Source organism: Nicotiana sylvestris, chromosome 10 (genome assembly GCF_000393655.2).
Source record: "Nicotiana sylvestris chromosome 10, ASM39365v2, whole genome shotgun sequence".
In the NCBI taxonomy this organism is placed as follows: Eukaryota; Viridiplantae; Streptophyta; class Magnoliopsida; order Solanales; family Solanaceae; genus Nicotiana; species Nicotiana sylvestris.
The window spans coordinates 171,019,566-171,041,912 of NC_091066.1; the positions used below are offsets into that span (position 1 = coordinate 171,019,566).

The window sequence follows — 22,347 nt, forward strand, 5'->3', positions numbered from 1 at the left end:
ATATTTCTTAATAGTTAATCCTACAAAAATATTCAAAACTTGAAGAAAGTGAATTTTGAACTTCAATTTATATTCAAACAAATGTATGAAGAGAATATTTATCTCCCTTATTTAACTGGAGTTTCTATAACGTACATTATTAATAGAGAAGAAAGAGATTTCTTAATACTCATCACACAAAATTATTCAAAACTTGAAGAAAATCAAATTTAAACTTTAAATTTTCTAACGCTTATCTTTCTTATTTAACTGGTTCTTTGATTTGTGTGTTATTTATTCAACAAATTTCAAGAATTGCAAACTAAATTCTCCGTATTAGTGAATTAATTTAACAACCTTTTCCTGAGCAACATATGCAAATATTGCTTAAACCTATTTATCCATGAACTAATTAGTAACAGAGCTGAATTTTTGAAATGATAAATTTTAGTAGGGCACTGTTGGTACGAAATCAATTCAAAGATTTAAAAATTCTAGCCCTCTTGAAAGTGATTAAAACTATTATTAATTCTTCGAATTAATTTGAAGGACCAAGTTATAGAACATTCTTTTTTCAGATTTTTCAGTTGATGGACACGTGGATAGTGTATAGGAGAGGAAGGTAGAAGAGGGAAGAAATTTTGACCAAATTATGGGCGGAGAGTAGGGGTGTTCGTTGGTCGGTACGGTACGGTATTTAGATATTTTGATTCGGTATTTTCGGTATTCGGTTTCTTAAAAATTCTTTACTAATACCGTACCTAATTAAATTCGGTATGGTTTGGTTTTTCTTCTTTCAGTTTCGGTTTATTCGGTTCGGTTTATTCGGTTTGAATACTAACTAGTGCATAGAGCCATAGACTCTAATATTCTTAATTAAATTGCTCAAAAATACAAAACTGAAAATATTTGTTGACAAAAAATTTGTCCAAAACAAGCAAATATCGACCCAAATAGAGAAAATTCTACATAAAAGAATATTTGATCATTAGAAATGTCTTGTTACTTGTTTAGAGTTAATTGATGAACTTAGACAATAAATGAAAGTAAAATTTTAGATTTTTTATATTTATGTTATAATTGATAATATATGTTTTGTGTAATATAATATATATTTCCGTACGGTATAGGTATTTTATTTTAAAATACCAAATACCATAACTAATACTAATTTTTTAAAAACTTAGGCCAAATACCATACCAAATACCGTATACCAAATACCAAAATTTTCAATTTCGATACGGTAATTCGATATTTACAAAATTATGCACAACCCTAGTGGAGAGGCTTAATTCGTATCCTCTTTGTAGGAAAATTACCCTCTATATAATGTTTAAATTATTTGTTATATATATGAGGGATGTTAAATTTCCTTAACTTTTTCGTGTATTTACTTCTTTATATTTGTAAAAATTCTGGTTCCGATACGGTAATAATACACCGGGAAAAAAATATGAGGGAAGCATGATGAAGTTGACTTCATGCATGAGATATAATTGGAAGATTCCTTATTGGTTTGGGAAGGTAACCAACCAAACCAATGAGAGACCTATGACTTTAAAGTTAACAATACTTATTTTATTTTATTTTTAATTACAAAATACACCCCAAAAGTTTGCCAACTAACCAATTGGTACACCGAAGCATAATTGGCTTTTCAAAAAATTAATTGCTTTCGTATTTGCAATTGAATTACCAAGGTGATCTTTTAAATATACGTGTTATTTCATTTAATTAATTGTGGGGTGTTATAATTTATTTATGCGGTGAATGGTCAATTGTTTTTTTTTAGCTTTTTATATTTTTTTTTAGTTTTATGATCCTACCTCTTTTTTTATACATCGGAAATTTACTTTTACACGTAAGGGATTTTTTATGCATAAGAGATCTAAAAATATTATTTTCTTAATTAAATTTAAAATTGTAAAGAGTTATAATGATGTACAAATAGCACGTGAATAACAATGAAGAGCTTGGTATGCAGTGAATAATAAAGTAAGAATTAATTACTTTAATGATTTTATATATATGCGTGTTGTGTGTTATAATCATCTTGTTAAATAAGTAGTCAAACTATCTATAGATTTATTTGGGCCTTATTTAACTATCCAAGCTAATTATCGGGAGAAATTCAAAAATAGTTAGATTTACAAGAGGTCATTCAAAAATAGTCACAGTTTCAAAAGTAATCGAAATTTAGCCACTTTTCATGTAAAGATAAATCTGAACGAAAATACTGTTCAAAATGCGGTAAAATACTCCATCATAATATACTGGAGTTCCAGTATAATATACTGGTCCAGCATAATATACTGGAGTTTGGAGCACCGGTGCTCCAGTCTCCAGTATATTATACTGGAGCCAGCAAAGTATACCGGTCCAACATAATATGCTGGAAGTTCATACACAGGTGCACCGAACTCCAGTATATTATGCTGGACCGGTCTCTATTGCAGCAAAATAGTGATTATTGTTTAACGACTTGACAAACACCGGCTATTTTTGAATGACCAGTCCGAAAACTGGCTAGACCGTGCTATTTTGTCCTAATTATCCAAAGAAGATAATGCTCTTTTTAAGTAGACTTGCAATGGAAGGATTTTCAACGTGTTCAATTTCTATATATGGATGACAAATATACAGCTGAATATATAGTTTTTAATTAATCTGCGTTGTCAACTGTGAAGATGCTTCATGAAGGCTTTACATTATTATTGCATACATAATTTTACTTGAAAATTCTCTAATTGGACTCGAAGCATATTAATTACTATTAAATTAATCAGAATAATTTGGTTGGTAACCACCTTTTTATTCCTATAATCATTCTAATCCTTATTAATACTATTTTTAGGGAAGGTATTTTCCCCATAATTAAAGAGAAGAAAAAAGAAGAAAAAGTAAGAAGTACAGCCACACGTCTCTATAACAACACTTCACTATAAAGCCATACTTTTCCGAAATCAATTTTCATATTATGTTTAAAATATGTTCTCTATAACAACACTTCGCTATAACATTAAAAAATATTCGGAACAAACGAGGCTATTATAAAGAAGTTCTCAGTACTGCGTTATATTTATCCATGTATAGAAAATAATTTGTAATATGACTAGTTAATAACGGGGATTATCTCAATAGTTAGTTCGTTATTTTGAAATTGAATCTAAAAGTAGATTTGTAAAATTGCAAGTTGCAAAATGTTATCCATTTTTTTTTTTGAAAATTATGAGAATCAGCTATGCTGACGTGTCAAGATGTTGATTATTTGGATTATACTTTATCTGAAATTAATAAAACTTATTTCTCCTTTCAAAGTGGATAACTCATAACATCTTATACGTTTGTTCAACAACAACAACAACAACCCAGTATAATTCCACTTAGTGGGGACTGGGGAGGGTAGCGTGTACGCAGACCTTACCCCTACCCTAGGGTAGAGAGACTGTTTCCAAATAGACCCCGGCATCCTTCCCTCCAAGAACTTCTCATCTTGCTCTTGGGGAGACTCGAACTCACAAGCTCTCGGTTGGAAGTGGGGGTTGCTTATACGTTTGGTCGATCTGATCAAATCATTTTCAGTTTATATGTTAAAAAAATGTATACGACGTGGGAAATACAAAACATTACTGACAAATTTGGGAAATAAAATTCGCATGCATTATCTCAACCAAAAAAGAAATGAAAATGACATGCATCATCATGTAATTTTCATTCCAAATATTTTAATTATTTTTTGCATATTTACTGTATCGTTTTTCAATATGACCATTATAAAATAAGAAATTGCCAAAATCTTGATTTACGAAACTGTTTGAAATGAAATCTATTTTGACCAACAAAAAAAAAAAAATTGAAACTATAATTTAACTCAATCAAGCTGCTGGTGTATAATCAATACATTAATGAAACTATTATGAGGGGATGAGTTGCATTAATAATAGATTTTGAAACTGAAAAATGGGAAATTATTTCAACTTCATTATTTAATTAACTCATCATTTATTGGTGTCTTAAACCGATCCCTGCCTATTCACTGCCCCACAGAGGCAACAAACAAGAACATCAAATTTTTTGTTTTTGTTGTTGTTATTTATTTTTTTAGTTTAAGCTTTATGCATTATAAGTATATATACTTTTTTTTTCGATATAACAATAATAATAACAACAGATTCAGTAATAACAACATATTCAGTGTAATCCTATAAGTGAGGTCTAGGGAGAGTAGTGTGTATGCATATTTTACCCCTGCTTTGTGAAAGTAGAGATGTTATTTCAGAAGACCCTCGGTTCATATATATATATATATATATCAGATAAAATTGATCTACGAAAATAGATACATCTTTTTATTTTGGTACAAAATAGGTGTCCATTTATATAATCAAGAAAAAATTCAATTTTTTTTTTTTAAAATTACCCTTATGTACGTATCCCTAAAAAGTCTTTTACTCCTCGCATTAAATTATGCTGCAACATTTAATTAATGGCAGTTTAGTCACACCAACAATTTTTGTCTAGATTTTAGTATTTCCTTAATTGGTGTGCCCAAGGCAAATTAATCACTTATTATGGATCGGAGGGAGTAATTTTAAGTTTAGATTATATACATCAATAATAATATAAATTTTTTATAATATCGGATCCACAACAACAATAACAACGAACAAGTAAAATCTCACTAATGCAGTTTGGGAAGTGTAATGTGTATGCAGATCTTACCCTACCCGAGGACGGTAAAGAGGTTGTTTGCGAAAAATAAATATTTTATTTCTAAAAATAAGATAAATTACCTTCTAGTACTAATAACTTCAATTTTTATTTAAAATTTGTTCTAGGTTTCCCTTCTCTAGGGGAGTCCTTGTGTATAGGAAGTGGGATTTCAAATTTGAAAAAAAATTGTGTTAATATTAAAAAAATGGTGATCAGCATGAAAGAGAAACAAAGGGGAGGAGACACGTTTTTGAATGGCTCGAAACCTGAAAAGATACTGTTCATTATTTTACTTACTCTTCTTTCAAATCAAATTCTTAATTTTTATAGTATAAATATCCTCATACTATATTACCCTATTTCTCATTTCTGTGATTCTTTTGAATTTTAGACCAATACACTCAATCTCTTGCTTCATTTCAAAAGAGAAAGATCCTTTTTAAGTTATAAAGAGAGCTTTCTTAGCTTGTAGATATCCGATCCCCTTCTTGTAAGTCTCTTTTTTTGCCTCAGTATATTCCCTTAAATTCTCAATTTTTTCTCATGTTTGTTCTGTTATCACTTGATATTCATTTCAAAGATCACTTTTTGGCATCTGGGGTACTTTGTTTTTCCTTATGTTTGTGTTTTAATAGCTTGAAATTTATTAAAAAGATCACTTTTTGCTATCTGGGGTTCTCAAGTTTCAACCTTTTTTGGATTCCCTCTTGTTGTTTGCATGGTACTATTTTTTTGCTTAGTTTTATTCTTCTTGGTATTGATTTTGGGTTTTATTCCCTTAAATTTTCGTATTTTTTTCATGTTTGTTCTGTAATAGCTTTGTATTAATTTGAAAGATCACTTTTTGGCATCTGGGTGCTTTGTTTTTTTCTTTTTAATTTTATGTTTGTGTGTTAATAGCTTGAAATTTATTCAAAAGCTCACTTTTTGCCATCTGGGGTTGCCAAGTTTCCACCTTTTCTTGATTCCCTTTTGTTATTTGCATGGTATTTTCCATTTTTGTTTGGTTTTATTCTTCTTGATGTTTGATCTTTTTTAAGTCTTAATAGCTTGAAATTTATTCAAAAGCTCATTTTTTGCCATCTAGAGTTCCCAAGTTTCAATCTTTTTTTGATTCCCTTTTGTTATTTGCGTGGTACTTTCTAGTTTTGCTTGGATTTATTCTCCTTGGTTTTGGTATTTGTATTTTTCTTGGATTGTTGGTTGTTTTTTATCCCTTTGGGAAGTTTCTTTATGTAAGCTCCTTATTTTGTCTTTGATTCAAATTTATCATGCTTTTCTGAATTAAAATTGTATGTCCTTTATTTCAAACCTTACGCCTTTTTTTTGGGTATTGTTTTGTAGTTGGAAGTTGGCTATTTGGTATTCCTTTATGACTTTAGTACTCTTACCCTTTATTTTTTTTTAAAAAGTACTTTTTTGTAATTGGTTGGTTTTTTGACAATTCTGATTGCAACAACTTTTGTGTGCTAAGGCAACTTGTTTGCTGTTATTTTCTAATTTCAGGCAATTTCTGGTGGAAAGCTGATTGTTTAAGGCATCACTGTTTCTGTTACATCACATTTCGAAAAAGTGTGTGCTTAGTTGATATTTGTTGACACAAAAAAAAAGATGGGAGATCATTTTGTGTTTTTGGTTGATCGGTTGCTAACTGAATCAACTTTGGAGGCTGCAATTGAAAGCAGAAACCAGAAACAGCTAGCATCATCGACGACTAACGATCCAGTAGCTGATTGCTCTAGAGAGGAATCTGATCCTTTCATGACACCTAGGAAGATGGTCGAATGCAGGATATGTCAAGATGAAGATGTGGATTCGAATATGGAGACTCCTTGCTCTTGCTGTGGTAGCTTGAAGGTTTGTTGAGCCTTGTTACTATTCTTTAATTTCTCTCTCTCTCTCTCTCTCTATATATATATATATATATATATATATAGTATGCTACCTATATTGGATAGAGATGAGCTTTAAATTGAGCGACATGGAAAGTGGAGATTCATATCACCTACCCCAACTTGCTTGGAATTGAGGCTTAGTTGTTGTTGTGTGCTATGTATTGGGGTTCTAATTTTTCTGTCATTGGAGCTAGTTTATGTTGTTAGAGGTTTATATTATGCTTTAAACATCAAAGTATTCACAGTTACTTTTTCTTGTTCCTACCACTCATATATTGGTGTGCCATTCGGTTACTTGTTTCCGCAGGTACATGTTATTTCTAATAAGCCATCTAGGAACTGGTTTTGTTTTATGACAAGTCTGGATGGATGAAAGATTTTGTTGATATAGTTACAAGTACGTTTTAGAATTGTGTGCCTGTAACTTTTTGTTCCTTCCAATCAATATCAGTTCTTATTAACTTAAACGTTTGCAAGTTCAGGTTCAATTTCGTGATTGCTTTCGGTGACAATTTATTAATGCAATATACTAGCCAGGCACTTGAATGTTTTACAACACAAAAGCTCAAGATCCTGACTACGTTTGTCCTAACTAGATTTCAAGTTTAAGGGAATCTGTATAGATCCTTGTCGTAAAATTGCACTCTGACATGGATGGTGTTGAAAATACTCTAGAATCATCCCTCTTCCTTTTCTTGGATTGATCCCCTGGTGAGTTGGGGAAAGAGTTAGTGCTGTTTCAATGCTCCTACAATGTGGAGCAAGTAAAAAAACAAATAGGAGATTTAGAAAAATGAACGCTAATGTTTGGAATTTGTGAAGAAGCCAGACAATGAACTTTCAAGTAGTTTTCAGTACGAATGCTTAGATGATTGGTGATGTTGCTGCGTTTTTGGCTTTAGTTGGCATGAGAAGTTCCTCTCTCTTTGAGTCAGTTAACTTCTTATTCCTAGCAACTTATCGTATATTCTACTGTAATTTTTCCCAGTTCCAAGTAGTTTTAGACTTTTAGTCATTTGCGAGACTTCTTAAACTTGACCAGCTGCCTTGCCAGAATGTGGTATTAAATGGAAGAGAAGTTGGGGGAAGCAGATAAAGAGACCTTTGCTCCACGATTTTCACTTATGTACTTACTTCAAAGTACTCTCTAATGTCTGATTCTTCTGTGATGCTCATATAATAACTTGTTGCATGTCATTTTAACTTCGAATTTGAGACTTCCTACCTATTTTCCACTAGTCGCAAATTTCTGTATTTTCTTCTAAATTTTTTATTTTATCTTCTACTCATAATGTATTCTTAACTGCTTCATGGGTGTGCTTGGTTTTCTTTCAGTATGCACATCGGAGATGCGTGCAAAGGTGGTGTAATGAGAAGGGTGATACCATTTGTGAGATATGCCATCAGGTGGGCAACTTTTCTAAGTTTCCTTTATGTTAAAGTTACAAGCTAAACGTGCGTTTATACAAAAGCAACCTTTTCTCCATCCTTCCTGTTAGGTGTATTAAATTTTGGCTCATTTCTGTTGTACAACAAAGTAACCTTATGTTGGATTTGTGTTGATTGCAGCCTTTCAGGCCTGGTTATACAGCACCACCCCCTATTTTTCGACTCGGAGGAATCCCAATGAATTTCAGGTATCTTTTTCGTATTTCTTGTTGCTATTATTAAGAAATTAAATATTCTGTTCCATATTCCATATTGCTTTTCTCTTACCATGTATTATGGTACTGTAATCAGGGGGAACTGGGGAATTGTCAGAAGAGACCTGAATAATCCTCGTCTAATAGCAGTGGTTTCAACTGATCGCGATTTCATCAACTCTGACTATGACGACTATGCGGTTTCCACATCAAGAAGCATGATGTGTTGTCGTTCAGTTGCAATAATTGTAATCTCTCTCTCTCTCTCTCTCTCTCTCTCTTTGAATACATGTTAGTGCATTTGATGTCGGCCGAATAAGATAAGCAAGCACAAAATGATGAAAAGAGCATGATTTTCTAATCACTAGCATTCGTGTCTGGCCAAGCTTCACACAAACAAGTAAATATGCACATGTGACCCCCCACCACTTCTTGTATAGGCTATAGTATCGCTAACCCAATTGGAACTACCGTTTAGTCAATTTTCTAAATTTATATATATGCAGCAATTTGATTCTTTGTTTTTTTTGTTCTTTTCTTAACAGTTTATGCTGCTTCTAGTTTTACGGCACACTCTTCCCATCATAGTGAATCAAGGAGGGGACTATTCGTTCCCTTTGGTCATGGTAAGGTACTAGGCTAGAGAAACTGTGAATTCACATTGTCGTCTACTTGCATCAGATTGTATCTAACTTATTACCCTTTTCACACAGCTACTAATGCTACGGATTACCGGCATTGTTTTGCCTATCTACATCATAATGAAAGCAGTGACGTCTTGCCACAGACGCCAACGCCAGCAGGTGAGTGATATAACATCTTTTCTCTTAGGTTCCTCCTCAATATACTGTGTCCGAGTAATTAAACTTTTCACCCTTTCGGCACAGGCTATTTTACCCATCTCCTCGTCTGATGAAGAATCTGGCCCTGTGATACTCTCACATCAACCTCCAATCATCGACGCCCCTTGAAAGTAGTAGATATACATCAGGTCACATTTACTGTACTATTATTACAGCGTCCTGCTGCATAAAAATTGCTGCAGAGAGGATGGATGAATGGGAGATGAATACACATGCGCGTTCTGCACTTGATGTTTCAGATTGTGAAGGATGGATCAGCAGTCAAAGAAGTTGTAGATTGAAAAAATATCCAATGTAGAGGAAGAGAAAAATCAAAAAATCCGAAAAGAAGAAACCAAGAAAAAACAAGATTCAAAGTTTCCAATTAGAGAAGGTTTCAAGGTTGTGAATTAGTCAGAAATCTTTGTACAGTCAAGTTCAACTATCTATATGAACACATTGATGGAATAGAAAAGCTAGCCAAAAAAAATTGGTTTCCTTATGGTGCAATGGAGTGTTTCATAAATGACTTTCTTTTTCTTTCTTTTTTTCTTTTTTTTTTGGGTTAAATTTAACCATCTTGTATCTGAAACTCACTGGTCCGACCAACCTGTATTAGTATCCTACCTTTAACCATTCTGTATCTGACACTCACTGCTCCGATCGACCTGTATTAGTGCCCTATCTTTAATCATTCTGTATTCGAAACTCACTGATCCGATTGACCTGTATTAGTGCCCTACCCACCAAGGGAGAGAAAAATGCTTTCCATGGAAGTCGGAATGGTTCCTTAGTTATATAGCTCAAATTCGATACTTCTGGTTAGGTGAAAATATTTTAACTATCCCGCACTCCTTGATGGTATATAAATGATCTACTTGTGCACAAATTGCTTCAATGTATATTGTACGCATTCTTTTTTCTTGCATTTCTACCGAAGTTGGTATTTCATGTTTCGTGGAACAGGTTCTTGCAGAAATGCAGGGTAAGACTGCATACAATAAATCCTTGTGGTCCAGCCTTTCTTTGGACCCCGCGCATAGCGAGAGCTTAGTGCATCGGACTGTCTTTTTTTTTTTAGTATTTCATGTTTTAAAAAGTTCTACTTGCCTAACTTATGTACTATGTCTAATTATTTGGGAAAGAAGAGACAATGTGAGGCCTTTAAGGAACCATGTGGTTCTATATAGAGAAAGTGTCATTTTTATGTTGAAAGGGAAGACTCATATTCTTTGAATGGTCAAGGGTAAGTTCCTAATTCTACTTAGTGACAAAGCATAATATAATATACAAAGGTAAATATATCATAAAATTAAGGGGAGTCAAAACATAATATATATACATATAAATATTTTTTTACTTACCTATACAGTGTATTTTTCCTGCGAAGGGGTGTCATTTGGCACCCCTTCCTGTAAGGTGGCTCCGCCACTGATTCCACTAACTCAAACATAAAAAACTTTGACTCGTTCAGCTCACCAAATAAATAAGCAAAAGATAGGATTTAAAAATTAAAAAAAAAAAGGAAACTAAGGAGATTTAGGAGAAATTATTGATCTTGGTCTAGAAAAGTGGCTATTCATAAATGAAATAAAAGGCACCCACATAGAATAGATCACTTAATAATCTTATTTGACCTAAAAAAAATTGTTTCACTTGACCTTTTTTGTGTGATAATTTTGAAATTGTATAAGTAAAGAGAAATTCGCACTAGATAGGAAGTTGTGGAGGTCGAGCATTAAGGTTGTAGGTTAGGAAGTAGTTGTGCATATTTCTACGGCTCACAAAAGTGAGGCTAGTCTGCAGGGGCGGTGCCGGTCCTTCGGCTACGAGTTCAGCCGAACCTAGTAGCTTTAGTCCAAAACTTATATTATCTTAAGAAATTTATTGAATATGCAAAAAATTATTAAGTTAAAACCCAGTAACTTAAAAGAACTAGAATCTTGAACCCATAATCTTCAAATTCTAGCTCCGCCTTTGCTAGTCTGTTAGGATTTAGTCTTAGACTGCTAGTGATTAGTTTTGAGTTCTCACTACTCTTTCGTTCATTTTAGTTTCGGGCTTTATCTACTCGTTGTTATTGTGTTTTCCATCTATTTCCTGGCTCATGCTATTATTTTTCTATGATTTTTTATTGATAGTACTGATATATTGCCTCTTTTCGTCTTCTTGAGCTGATGATCTTTCATAGGGATGTTCATAAAAACCCGAAAAACCGAACCAAACCGAAAACCAAACCAAACCGACCAAAAAAATCAATACTTTTTGGTTTGGTTTTGGTTTTGAATTTTAAAAACCGATCAAATTTGGTTTGGTTTTGGTTTTAATTAGAAAAAAAATCGAAAAAAATCGAACCAAACCGACTATAGGATTAACTATTTCAAATTTATTATTACACTTATATATATATGTATATTTTTATACGAAGTTTCAGAAAATTTATGGTAAATGTTAATAGTTTGCACTTTTAGTATAGTTCTTTACCTTTACATTCTAATTTGATTGGTAGTTTTCTTTTGTTAAGTGTAAGAATCCATTTCGTGTTAAAAATAATATATTTTTAATTGAGTCCTTAAATTATTCATCACTATTTGATTAAATTATCATCAATATATCTTGGTAAATAATAGATTTCTCAAAGGACAATTGATTTGATAGTGTTACGTTGAAAATGTGGTCACCGGAATGTGTTTGGTAGTGTATGTCTTATATTTAAGAAAAAACCGACAAATAACCGAAAAAACTGAAAAAACCGAAAACCCGACATAAACCGAATCGAGGAAAAATTGACTTAGTTGGTTTGGTTTGGTTCTAATATTTGAAAAACCGACTTACTTGGTTTGATTTCTCTTTAGGGAAAAACCGATCCAAAACTAGAAGCAGCATAAACTGTTCAGAAAAGAACAAAAAGACAAAGAATCAAATTGCTGCACATATATTAGGAAATTGTCTAAATGGTATCTCCCCATTCGCAGAGTACAAAGAAAATGTTCCAAAATCCTATTGGGTTAGTGATACTATATCCCACACAAAAGGTGGTAGGGGATCACATTGATTTACTTATTTGTATAATGTTTGGCCAGACAAGAATGCTAGTGATAAGAAAACCACGTGCTCTTTTCATCATTTTGCGTTTGCTTATCTTGTTCGGCTGACATATATATATATAGAGAGAGAGAGATTACAATTATTGCAACTGAACGACAACACATCATGCTTCTTGATGTAGAAATAGCATAGTCATCATAGTCAGAGTTGATGAAATCGCGATCAGTTGAAACCACTGCTATCAAACGAGGATTATTCAAGTCTCTTCTGACAATTCCTCAGTTCCCCCTGATTACAGCACCATAATACATGGTAAGAGAAAAGCAATATGGAACATAATATTAAGGATGCTAATTACCAACATCAACTAAAGAATTAAGCACATTCTCAACTACAGAAATGAGCTGAAATTATAATAGGCCTAACAGAAAAGAAGGAGAAAAGGTTGCTTCGGTACAAATGCACGGTTAGCCTGTAAGTTATAAAGAGAACCTAGAAAAGTTGCTCACCTGGTGGCATATCTCACAAATGGTATCACCCTTCTCGTTACACCACCTTTGCACACATCTCCGATGTGCATACTGAAAGAAAACCAAACATAACCATGAAGCTGCAACCACAGAGCATACTCAGACAGAACCTTGACTCAGTTACCAAGATAAATCTTTTCTGATGTGGAAGATCAGACTATGCTGCAACCACAGAGCATACTTAGACAGTACCTTGGCTCTGATACCAATTGTTGCGGAAGCCAAATGTATATAGTGTGAATAAGTCACAACTACTATACCAAAAATTATGACAGCCACCAAATAATAAATAAGACAATAAAGCAACAATAAAGGGAACACCAGAATTTACGAGGTTCGGCTAATTTTGCCTACTCCTCGGACACAACCAATATTTTATTTCACTCCAAAAATACAAGTGAAATAATACTAAAGAGAGAAGATACAAATGCCTTAAACAGATGAGAAGGCAAATGAGAGGTGTGTTTAAATCCTAAACATTAAGCCTTCTTTTATAGGGGGAAAATCCCCCCAACTTTTGTTTTCCCACCGATGTGGGACAAACATTTTGTCAAATTCAACAAATCTCCACCTTGGCAAAATTCCACATCTTCAATTTTCTCTCAATAACAAATTTGGTTGTGTCTTCATCTTCAATCTTCAGTGTTCAACAATGTTGATCAAATCCAAACAATGTTGAAACTTGATCGCAGTCACCACCTTTGTCAGCATATCAGCAGGATTCTCCGTAGTATGAATTTTCTTCACTGTGACTCCACCTTCTTCTATGATTTCTCGTACAAAATGATACCGAACATCAATGTGCTTCGTCCTTGCATGATAAACTTGGTTCTTCGCTAATTGAATAGCACTTTGACTATCACAAAAAATTGTGATACCTTTTTGTTCAACACCAAGCTCCTTTAGCAATCCTTGAAGCCAAATTGCCTCTTTCACAGCCTCTGTAATAGCCATGTACTCTGCCTCTGTTGTAGACAAAGCAACTGTTGACTGCAAAGTAGACTTCCAACTAACTGGTGCCTTTGCAAAAGTAAACACATAACCAGTAGTTGATCTTCGTTTGTCCAGATCACCCGCAAAATCTGAGTCACAATATCCAACTACAGACTGATTGTCTTCCTGCTCAAAAACTAACCCGACATCTACAGTATTATGAATATACCGTAGAATCCACTTCACAGCTTGCCAATGCTCCTTCCCTGGATTGTGCATATATCTGCTAATAACTCCAACAGCTTGTGAAATGTCAGGCCTTGTGCAAACCATTGCATACATCAAGCTACCAACAACATTTGCGTATGGTACCTTTGACATATACTCTCGTTCAGCTTCATCCATTGGCGACATAGTAGTACTTAGCTTAAAATGGGAAGCAAGTGGAGTACTAACTGGCTTAGTCTTGTCATCTATGCCAAAACGTTGAAGTACTCTCTTCAAATATTCCTTTTGAGATAAACAGAGTTTCTTTGAACGTCTATCTCTAATTATCTCCATGCCAAGAATTTTCTTTGCCTCACCCAAATCCTTCATCTCGAACTCCTTCTTCAGTTGAATCTTCAACTTATCAATTTCTTCCAAATTCTTGGAAGCTATCAACATATCATCAACATATAGGAGAAGATATACAAAGGAACCATCTTTAAGCTTGTGCAAATACACACAATGATCGTATTTGCTTCTCTTGTACCCTTGCCGCAACATAAACTCGTCAAATCGCTTGTACCATTGTCTAGAAGATTGTTTCAATCCGTACAACGATTTTTCAAGTTTGCACACCATATTTTCTTTTCCAGCAACTTTGAATCCTTCTGGCTGAGTCATGTAGATTTCCTCCTCCAAGTTTCCATGTAAAAACGCAGTTTTTACATCCATCTGAACTAGTTCCAAATCCAATTGTGCTACCAAAGCCAACATAATTCTAATGGAGGAATGTTTTACAACTGGAGAAAACACTTCATTGTAATCAATTCCCTCCTTTTGAGCATATCCTTTGGCCACCAATCTTGCTTTGTAGCGAACATCTACTTGGTTAGGAAATCCTTCCTTCTTTGCAAATACCCATTTGCACCCAATTGCTTTCTTTCCCTTCGGGAGATTGGCCAATCTCCATGTATGATTCTGATGAAGGGACTGTATTTCATCATTCATGGCAATCCTCCACTTATCTTCTTCTGAACTTTGGACAACGTCTTTATAAGTAGTAGGAACATCATCAGCTACAATTGAGGTTGCACAAGCAACCGTCTCTATGAGACGAACAGGTTTCGTTATTGTTCTTTTTGTCCTGCTGGTTGCTATTGATTCAAGTTGTTGTTGAGGTTCCTGAGTTGGAATCTCCTCTACTGGCTCTCCTTCTAGAGGATAATCTTCATTTGTTTCCTCCTCTGCTTCTTGTGTAGGAAAAATAAATTTTCCCTCAAACTCCACCTGCTTAGAAGCACCTTTATTTTGTTTGGTATCTTCTGTTACCTTATTTACCATAGCAGATTCATCAAAGGTAACATCCCTGCTGAATATTACTTTCTTTGTCATAGGACACCATAAGCGATATCCTTTGACTCCAGAAGTAATTCCCATAAAAATAGCCTTCTTTGCCCTTGGATCCAATTTTGACTCCGTCACATGATAATATGCAGTTGAGCCAAACACGTGCAAAGAGTTATAATCTACAGCAGGTTTTCCGTACCATTTTTCAAATGGTGTCTTGCCATCAATAGCAGCAGATGGTAGACGATTAATGAGGTGACATGCATATGTAATTGCCTCAGCCCAAAATTCTTTGCCCAAGCCAGCATTGGACAACATACACCGTACCTTCTCCAGCAAGGTCCGGTTCATACGTTCTGCCACTCCATTCTGTTGTGGTGTATGTCTAACAGTGAAGTGTCGGACGATGCCATCATTTTCACAGACCTTATTGAAATGATCATTTTTGTATTCACCTCCATTGTCTGTGCGAATACACTTGATCCTCCTGCCTGTCTGATTCTCCACCATCGTCTTCCATTTGAGAAAAATTCCCAACACTTCATCTTTGCTCTTCATTGTATACACCCATACTCTTCGGGAAAAATCATCAACAAAGGTTACAAAATAGTGCTTCCCACCCAATGAAGGTGTTTTGGAAGGACCCCAAACATCAGAGTGTACATAATCCAAAATGCCTTTAGTATTATGGATCGATGTACCAAATTTAACCCTTGTCTGTTTCCCTTTAACACAATGCTCACAAAACTCCAAGTTGCAAGCCTTGACTCCTTTTAACAATCCTTGATCTGATAGAGTTTTCAAGGATTTTCCTCCAGCATGTCCCAAGCGCATGTGCCATAGCTTGGTTGCTTCTGCCTCTTTGTCGTCACTGGATGTCACTGTCGCTGTCCCAATAACTGTACTGCCACAATAGCGGTACATATTATTATTCTTCCGATTAGCCTTCATTACCACTAGTGCACCGGAACATACTCTCATCACTCCATTTTCTGCAATGATTTTAAACCCTTTTGATTCCAGGGCTCCCACAGAGATGAGATTCTTCTTCAAATCCGGTACATATCGAACATCTGTTAATGTTCTGATCATTCCATCATGGTTCCTTAATCGTATTGAACCAATGCCATATGAGGTAAGAGGGCTGTTATCCGCTGTGTGGACGACTCCATATTCTCCTTCTTGAAATTCCACGAACCAGTCCCTGTTGGGACACATATGATAGCTACAAGCCGAGTCCATCAACCATATGTCTGATGATGTTGATGACTCTGTTGTAACTAATGAGAAGTCTGAATCATCACAATCAGCTACATTTGAATCCATAATAGCCTTTCCATTGTTATGTTTGGCCTTATTCTTCAACTTCGGACAGTCTTTCTTCCAGTGCCCTTTTTCTCGACAAAAGGCACATTCATCTTTGCTGGGTCTGGATCTTGACTTGGATCTTCCCTTCTTTGTCCTCGTTTGATTTTGAGGACGACCCCTCACAAACAGTGCTTCTCCTTCTCCGCCCTTCTGTTTTTCTCGCTTTCTTTGTTCATAGCTGTACAAAGCCGAACAAACTTCTCTGAGAGAAATTTCGTCATTTCCATGGAGTAGAGTAGTTTCAAGGTGCTCGTACTCATCAGGAAGTGACGCCAACAACATTAAGGCCAAGTCACCATCATCATAAGTTGTATCCATATTTTGCAAATCTGTGACCAACTTATTGAAACTGGTGATATGTTCATTCATCGTGGTACCAGGAACATAGGTGAAGTGAAACAGTCTCTTCTTCATGTACAATTTATTTTGACTGTTTTTCTTCAAAAATTTATCCTCCAGTGCTTTCCATAATTTACTTGCAGAAGTTTCCTTTGTGTATGGATATTTCTGCTCTCTAGCAAGGTAGGATCGAATAGTACCGCAAGCAACACGGTTGATAATTCTCCAATCTTCTTCTCCAATAACATCTGGTTTCTTTTCTTCAATGGCCAGATCTAGCCCTTGTTGAAAAAGGACATCTAGAACCTCGCCTTGCCACATCCCAAAATGTCCGGACCCGTCAAATATTTCGACCGCAAATTTCGCATTTGACACAATTCTTGTCATAAGCGAAGATGTCAATGATGACGTATTGTTGACACTTGATGTAGATTCTTCTTGTTTATTGTCTCCCATCTTTGACACAAATATTATTTAATAGCTGACGACACAAATCAAGATTATTTCCTTTCTGGTGTGGAAGATCAGACTAAGCTGCAACCACAGAGCATACTCAGACAGAACCTTGACTCAGTTACCAAGATAAATCTTTTCTGATGTGGAAGATCAGACTATGCTGCAACCACAGAGCATACTTAGACAGTACCTTGGCTCTGATACCAATTGTTGCGGAAGCCAAATGTATATAGTGTGAATAAGTCACAACTACTATACCAAAAATTATGACAGCCACCAAATAATAAATAAGACAATAAAGCAACAATAAAGGGAACACCAGAATTTACGAGGTTCGGCTAATTTTGCCTACTCCTCGGACACAACCAATATTTTATTTCACTCCAAAAATACAAGTGAAATAATACTAAAGAGAGAAGATACAAATGCCTTAAACAGATGAGAAGGCAAATGAGAGGTGTGTTTAAATCCTAAACATTAAGCCTTCTTTTATAGGGGAAAAATCCCCCCAACTTTTGTTTTCCCACCGACGTGGGACAAACATTTTTTCAAATTCAACAAATAAGACATCAATATAGCACTTTGACAAAGTACTTAAGTGAAACTCCCTGAGCAAAGGTTTTTTTATATCCATTCCCCAACTTTTTTTTCCCATTCGAAAGCACATTCTGGCAAGACAGGTGGTCAAGTTTAAGAAGTCTCCAAATGACCAAAACCACTTGCAACAATAACAACTGCGCCTCAAATGACCAAAACTGCTTGGAACTGGAAAAATTAGAGCAGAAAATAGGACAATTTGGTAGGAATAAGAAGATAACTGAATAAACAGACAGAAACTTCTCTAGCCAACGAAAGCCAAAAACGCAGCAACAACACCATTCATCTCTAATTAAGCATCTATGGGTGCAGAACCACTTGAAAGTTCCTTTTCTGGCTTCTTCACAAATGCCAAACATTAGCAAGGTCAGTTCTCAAAAGCTCCTTCTTGTTTTTTACTTGTTCCATGTTGTAGGAAGTCCTCACAAACGTAAAAGTTGTGTATAAAATCACATGTACTTCTAAATGCCATGTTGCTTTCTCCGTCCTCCACTCTTACGGAGAGTGAATGTAACAAAACCCACAAACCACAACTGCAAGAGAAACAAACGTCATGTGGCTAAGGAAACCGCTAGAGCAAATTTGTTTTACAGCTTATGCTCTATTTAATTCTTTGACAAGAGGGGTTGCTCTGATGGTAAGCAATCCCCACTTCCAACCGAGAGGTTGTGAGTTCGAGTCTCCCCAAGAGCAAGGTGGGAAGTTCTTGGAGGTAAGGATGCGGGGGGTCTATTTAGAAACAGTCTCTCTACCCTAGGGTAGGGGTAAGGTCTGCGTACACACTACCCTCCCCAGACCCCATTAAGTGGGATTATACTGGGTTGTTGTTGTTGTTGTTGTTGCTCTATTTAATTCTCATCTTCCAATAATTTGTTTTACAGCTTATGCTCAGAAATATCGTTCACAATGTACAAAATGTAGCTGCATTAACCGTTGCCCCATTTACAGAAAGCTAAAATCAACCTTACATATTTTTTTGTGGTCAATCCAACTCTGAGTCAGATTCAGGAGGGATGCAGGAACCCAGTTAACAGAAAGTGCAAATACTAGAAAGCAAAGTCGAGCTTCAAATTAGCTGTAATAAATGAATACTTCCCTATTTTGCCAACTATTGTAGCAAACAACTTATAGTCTTTATCCCAGCACAGCAGTAAAGCTGAAGCATTTGGTGCTAATGTCCTGAATGGTTTTGTGACAGAAGATGATATGGCTGCTTTGACAGCACCCTGATATTTCAAGACCACATTAAGTAGTGAATATATACCATATGCTATGAGATTGGAGAAAAGAAAAAGGATACACCACAGATAATAAAGAATCTCAACACATTGTCAAAACTCAAAACCTTCATTGAAATAATTGGTTTACTTGAAGAACACTCTCTACAGACACATCCATGCCGAGTGATGCCATATCATGGAATAACTGGTTTACTATCCCAAGACTCTCTTACTTGGACCAATTCTGGACGGTATCTCTTAGCTAGAACTTCTACTTGTTCAGCAAATGACCTGTTTCCATGTTGACCAATGTGAAGAACTTCTACTTGTTCAGCTCAAAAAGTGCATCAACTAGGCGATAGTCATCAGTATCTGCCCATTCACCTTTGGCCACCATGGGTGATGTTAATTGGTCATACCACTTCAAGCAGCAAGTTGCATCAGTTCTCGTGGACAATCTGCCACTTATCGCGCCCCAGGCAATATTATCCCGTAACATCCCATGCTTAGATTTCTTCTCTTCAGAAAGCTTCAGTTTCAGATGGGTGTTTACTAAATCAAACAAAGCTCCTGACTCCATTGTCCTTTCTTCTTATTGGCCAGTTTTAGCCTTCGCCATGTATCCTTAACATGAAACCGATGTTTTCCAAGTTCATCAGCCAAGACCTTCCAATTGTTCCCGTGCTCTTTGTGGAATTTTACTACCATCTCGTACTCTTCTTCAGTCCATTTACGCGTCTCACTCCTTCGGAACAAGACCTGTGCACGATAATAAACCGCAGTATAAGGCCTGTACGGTATAGCGCGCTCCCTATTTCTTTCCAGCAGCCTTTTACTTCAGGATTAGATCTAGATTTCAAGATCTTTTGCAGCCCTTCTTCGCCCAAGTTATGTATATCTATGTACTTATGAACAGCCTCTTTGACAATTTCATCTTCTAATTTCGAGAATCCTTTTCCACGCAGTAAATTTTCTTCCTCGGTTTCATGACTTGGATCACCGGATGAAGGGAAAATCTGAACATGACCAGAGAATCTCACTCTCTTTTCATGTGTAGGATCTTCAGAACCCTTTTTCCTCTTTCTGATATTACCAGTATCTGTTCTGCTTTGTTCTTCCATGTATCGTATCGTACTGTATTATATTGTACTGTATCGTCTGATAAATACAATGTTTGGATAGATTGTGTTGTTTATCATTGTTTCATGATATCATGCACCAGCAATACGAAGAATAAACTTGCAATATTATAAAGAAAAAATATGATATAAGGTAAAATTAATATATAAAAATGTAGGGTAAATGATAAAATAAAATAATTTAATAATAATAAAGGGTGAGATTGAGAGAAAAAGACAAGGTAACGACGCGACCACACCAAATCGGTCGTTACATAAAGTGGCACATTTCGTCGTTATGTAACGACGGATTTAACGATACGATACAATAAAATTTAAGCAACAATCAAAACAAACATTGTATTTAAAGTAACAATACGATACGATACAATGGGTAACAACCATCCAAACAAGCTGTGAAGAAGAAGACCTAGGGACTAATTAGGAGTTTATGAGATAAATATTATAAATACTATGTTAGTTTTAAGTTTATAAAAATTAGAGTTTTAATTGTACCAAAATAATTAGAGTTTTAATCAAAATAATAAACAATTATTTAATTGTAAATTCAATTTTTGTTTTATGCTTTAAAGGCACACATTTTTTTATGTGAGTAAACTTCATATATATTATAAAAAAGCATATACTCTAAATAAACAAATTATATTAATTAACCTAATAATATTATTTATAAATATTTTTTCTAATAGAAAAGAGGGATAATTTCTAAATTAATTATTAGCATATTAATTTTTTGACAAATTATGATCGTGCTAAGCCTAGAAAATTTTATAAATTGTACATAATAAAATTAACCCCTTTCTTCTCCATTATATGCTATGTTATGACACATATTGTAAGGGTAATTACAAATCACATGATTTGAGAATGAACTAAAATAATTTAGAAAAATGTCAAAGAAGAATAATCGCATGTTAGATATTACGATATATTTAGTTCTCAAATAATCACATTAACCAATCAAACGTGTTAGACATTTATTTCATTTTAATAGTATAAGTTTTGATATAATAAATTGCACAAAGTTTAACCACATATTTCTTCGGGACTACAACTTAATTTTATCCGATTAACCATTAATAAAATATTACGAATAAAATAATATTTATCACATAAAACCGTACAAGCTTAAATGTATCTATCATTTTTCTTTCTATCTAAGCCCAGGAAAATTTATAAATTGTACATATAAAATTGACCCTTTTGCTCTCCATATTATATGCTATGTTGTGACACATATTATAAGGCTAATTATAAATCACATTATTTGAGAATGAACTAAAATAATTTAGAAAAATGACAGAGAAGAATAATCGCAAATTTTAGAAACTAAAACAAGAATTAGAGCATTTAAGAACACTTAATTTATACTATTAGTTAAAGTAAATTGGAATTATTTGTATTCTTATAGTATATTTGATTAGGACCACCATTAATATTGAGCTATCGAAATACTTGACATATAATTAATTATTAATTGTTAAGGTTATATAGCTTTCTGACAAATCACATTAATTGACTAGAGTAGGAAACTTTCTTGTTAGATTGTTTGTTCTTCCTATTAGTACAAGTTATGAACTATCCAAATACTTGAAATCTAATTTGTTAGATTGATTGGAAATATCAATTGACTTTATCTGACTAATTTGACCGATAACAAAATATAAACACTCTCATATGTAATTAAACAATGCATAAGGTTAAATAATCCAAATATAATAGAAATTTGTTTCGTTTTGTTAGTATAAGTTTTGATATAACGAATTGCATGAAGTATAATTACATACTATTTGATTAGGACTAAAATTTAGATTTATCTAGTTTTTTGTTAATAAGGCACTACGATCATATTATTCTCAAACAAATCACATTTATCATCCAAATGTAATAGAAATTTGTTTTGTTTTATTAGTATAAGTTTTGATATAACGAATTGCATGAAGTATAATTACATATTATTTGATTAGGACTAAAATTTGGATTTATTTAGTTATCTGTTAATAAGGCACTACATGAAGCATATAATTACACACACACATATATCACATTAACAAATGTTAGTATACGCATTATAAAGTCTAGTCGTTTTT

At 34.3% G+C, this 22,347-nt stretch overlaps 2 protein-coding genes across 3 annotated transcripts; one reads left to right on the forward strand and one right to left on the reverse strand.

Moving 5' to 3' along the window:
• The first annotated feature begins 4,925 nt into the window (after positions 1-4,925).
• Positions 4,926-9,575, forward strand: LOC104222520 (uncharacterized). 2 transcript variants are annotated; one of them, XM_009773750.2, is made up of 8 exons: positions 4,926-5,183; positions 6,200-6,550; positions 7,924-7,995; positions 8,158-8,225; positions 8,329-8,479; positions 8,777-8,857; positions 8,945-9,034; positions 9,119-9,575. In XM_009773750.2, exons 2-8 carry the CDS (start codon positions 6,305-6,307, stop codon positions 9,200-9,202), a joined length of 792 nt encoding a protein of 263 aa, XP_009772052.1. In that variant the 5' UTR covers positions 4,926-5,183; positions 6,200-6,304; the 3' UTR covers positions 9,203-9,575. The 2 variants fall into 2 exon arrangements, with proteins under 2 accessions (XP_009772052.1, XP_070016844.1); XM_070160743.1 differs by lacking the exon at positions 4,926-5,183 and adding an exon at positions 5,227-5,293.
• Positions 9,576-19,305: 9,730 nt separating this feature from the next.
• Positions 19,306-20,239, reverse strand: LOC104225631 (DNA-binding protein reb1-like). Its single transcript, XM_009777478.2, is given in 4 exon segments — positions 19,306-19,443; positions 19,446-19,685; positions 19,688-19,916; positions 19,919-20,239. Coding segments are annotated over 4 exon segments (921 nt in total). The 3' UTR covers positions 19,306-19,312.
• Positions 20,240-22,347: the final 2,108 nt, after the last annotated feature.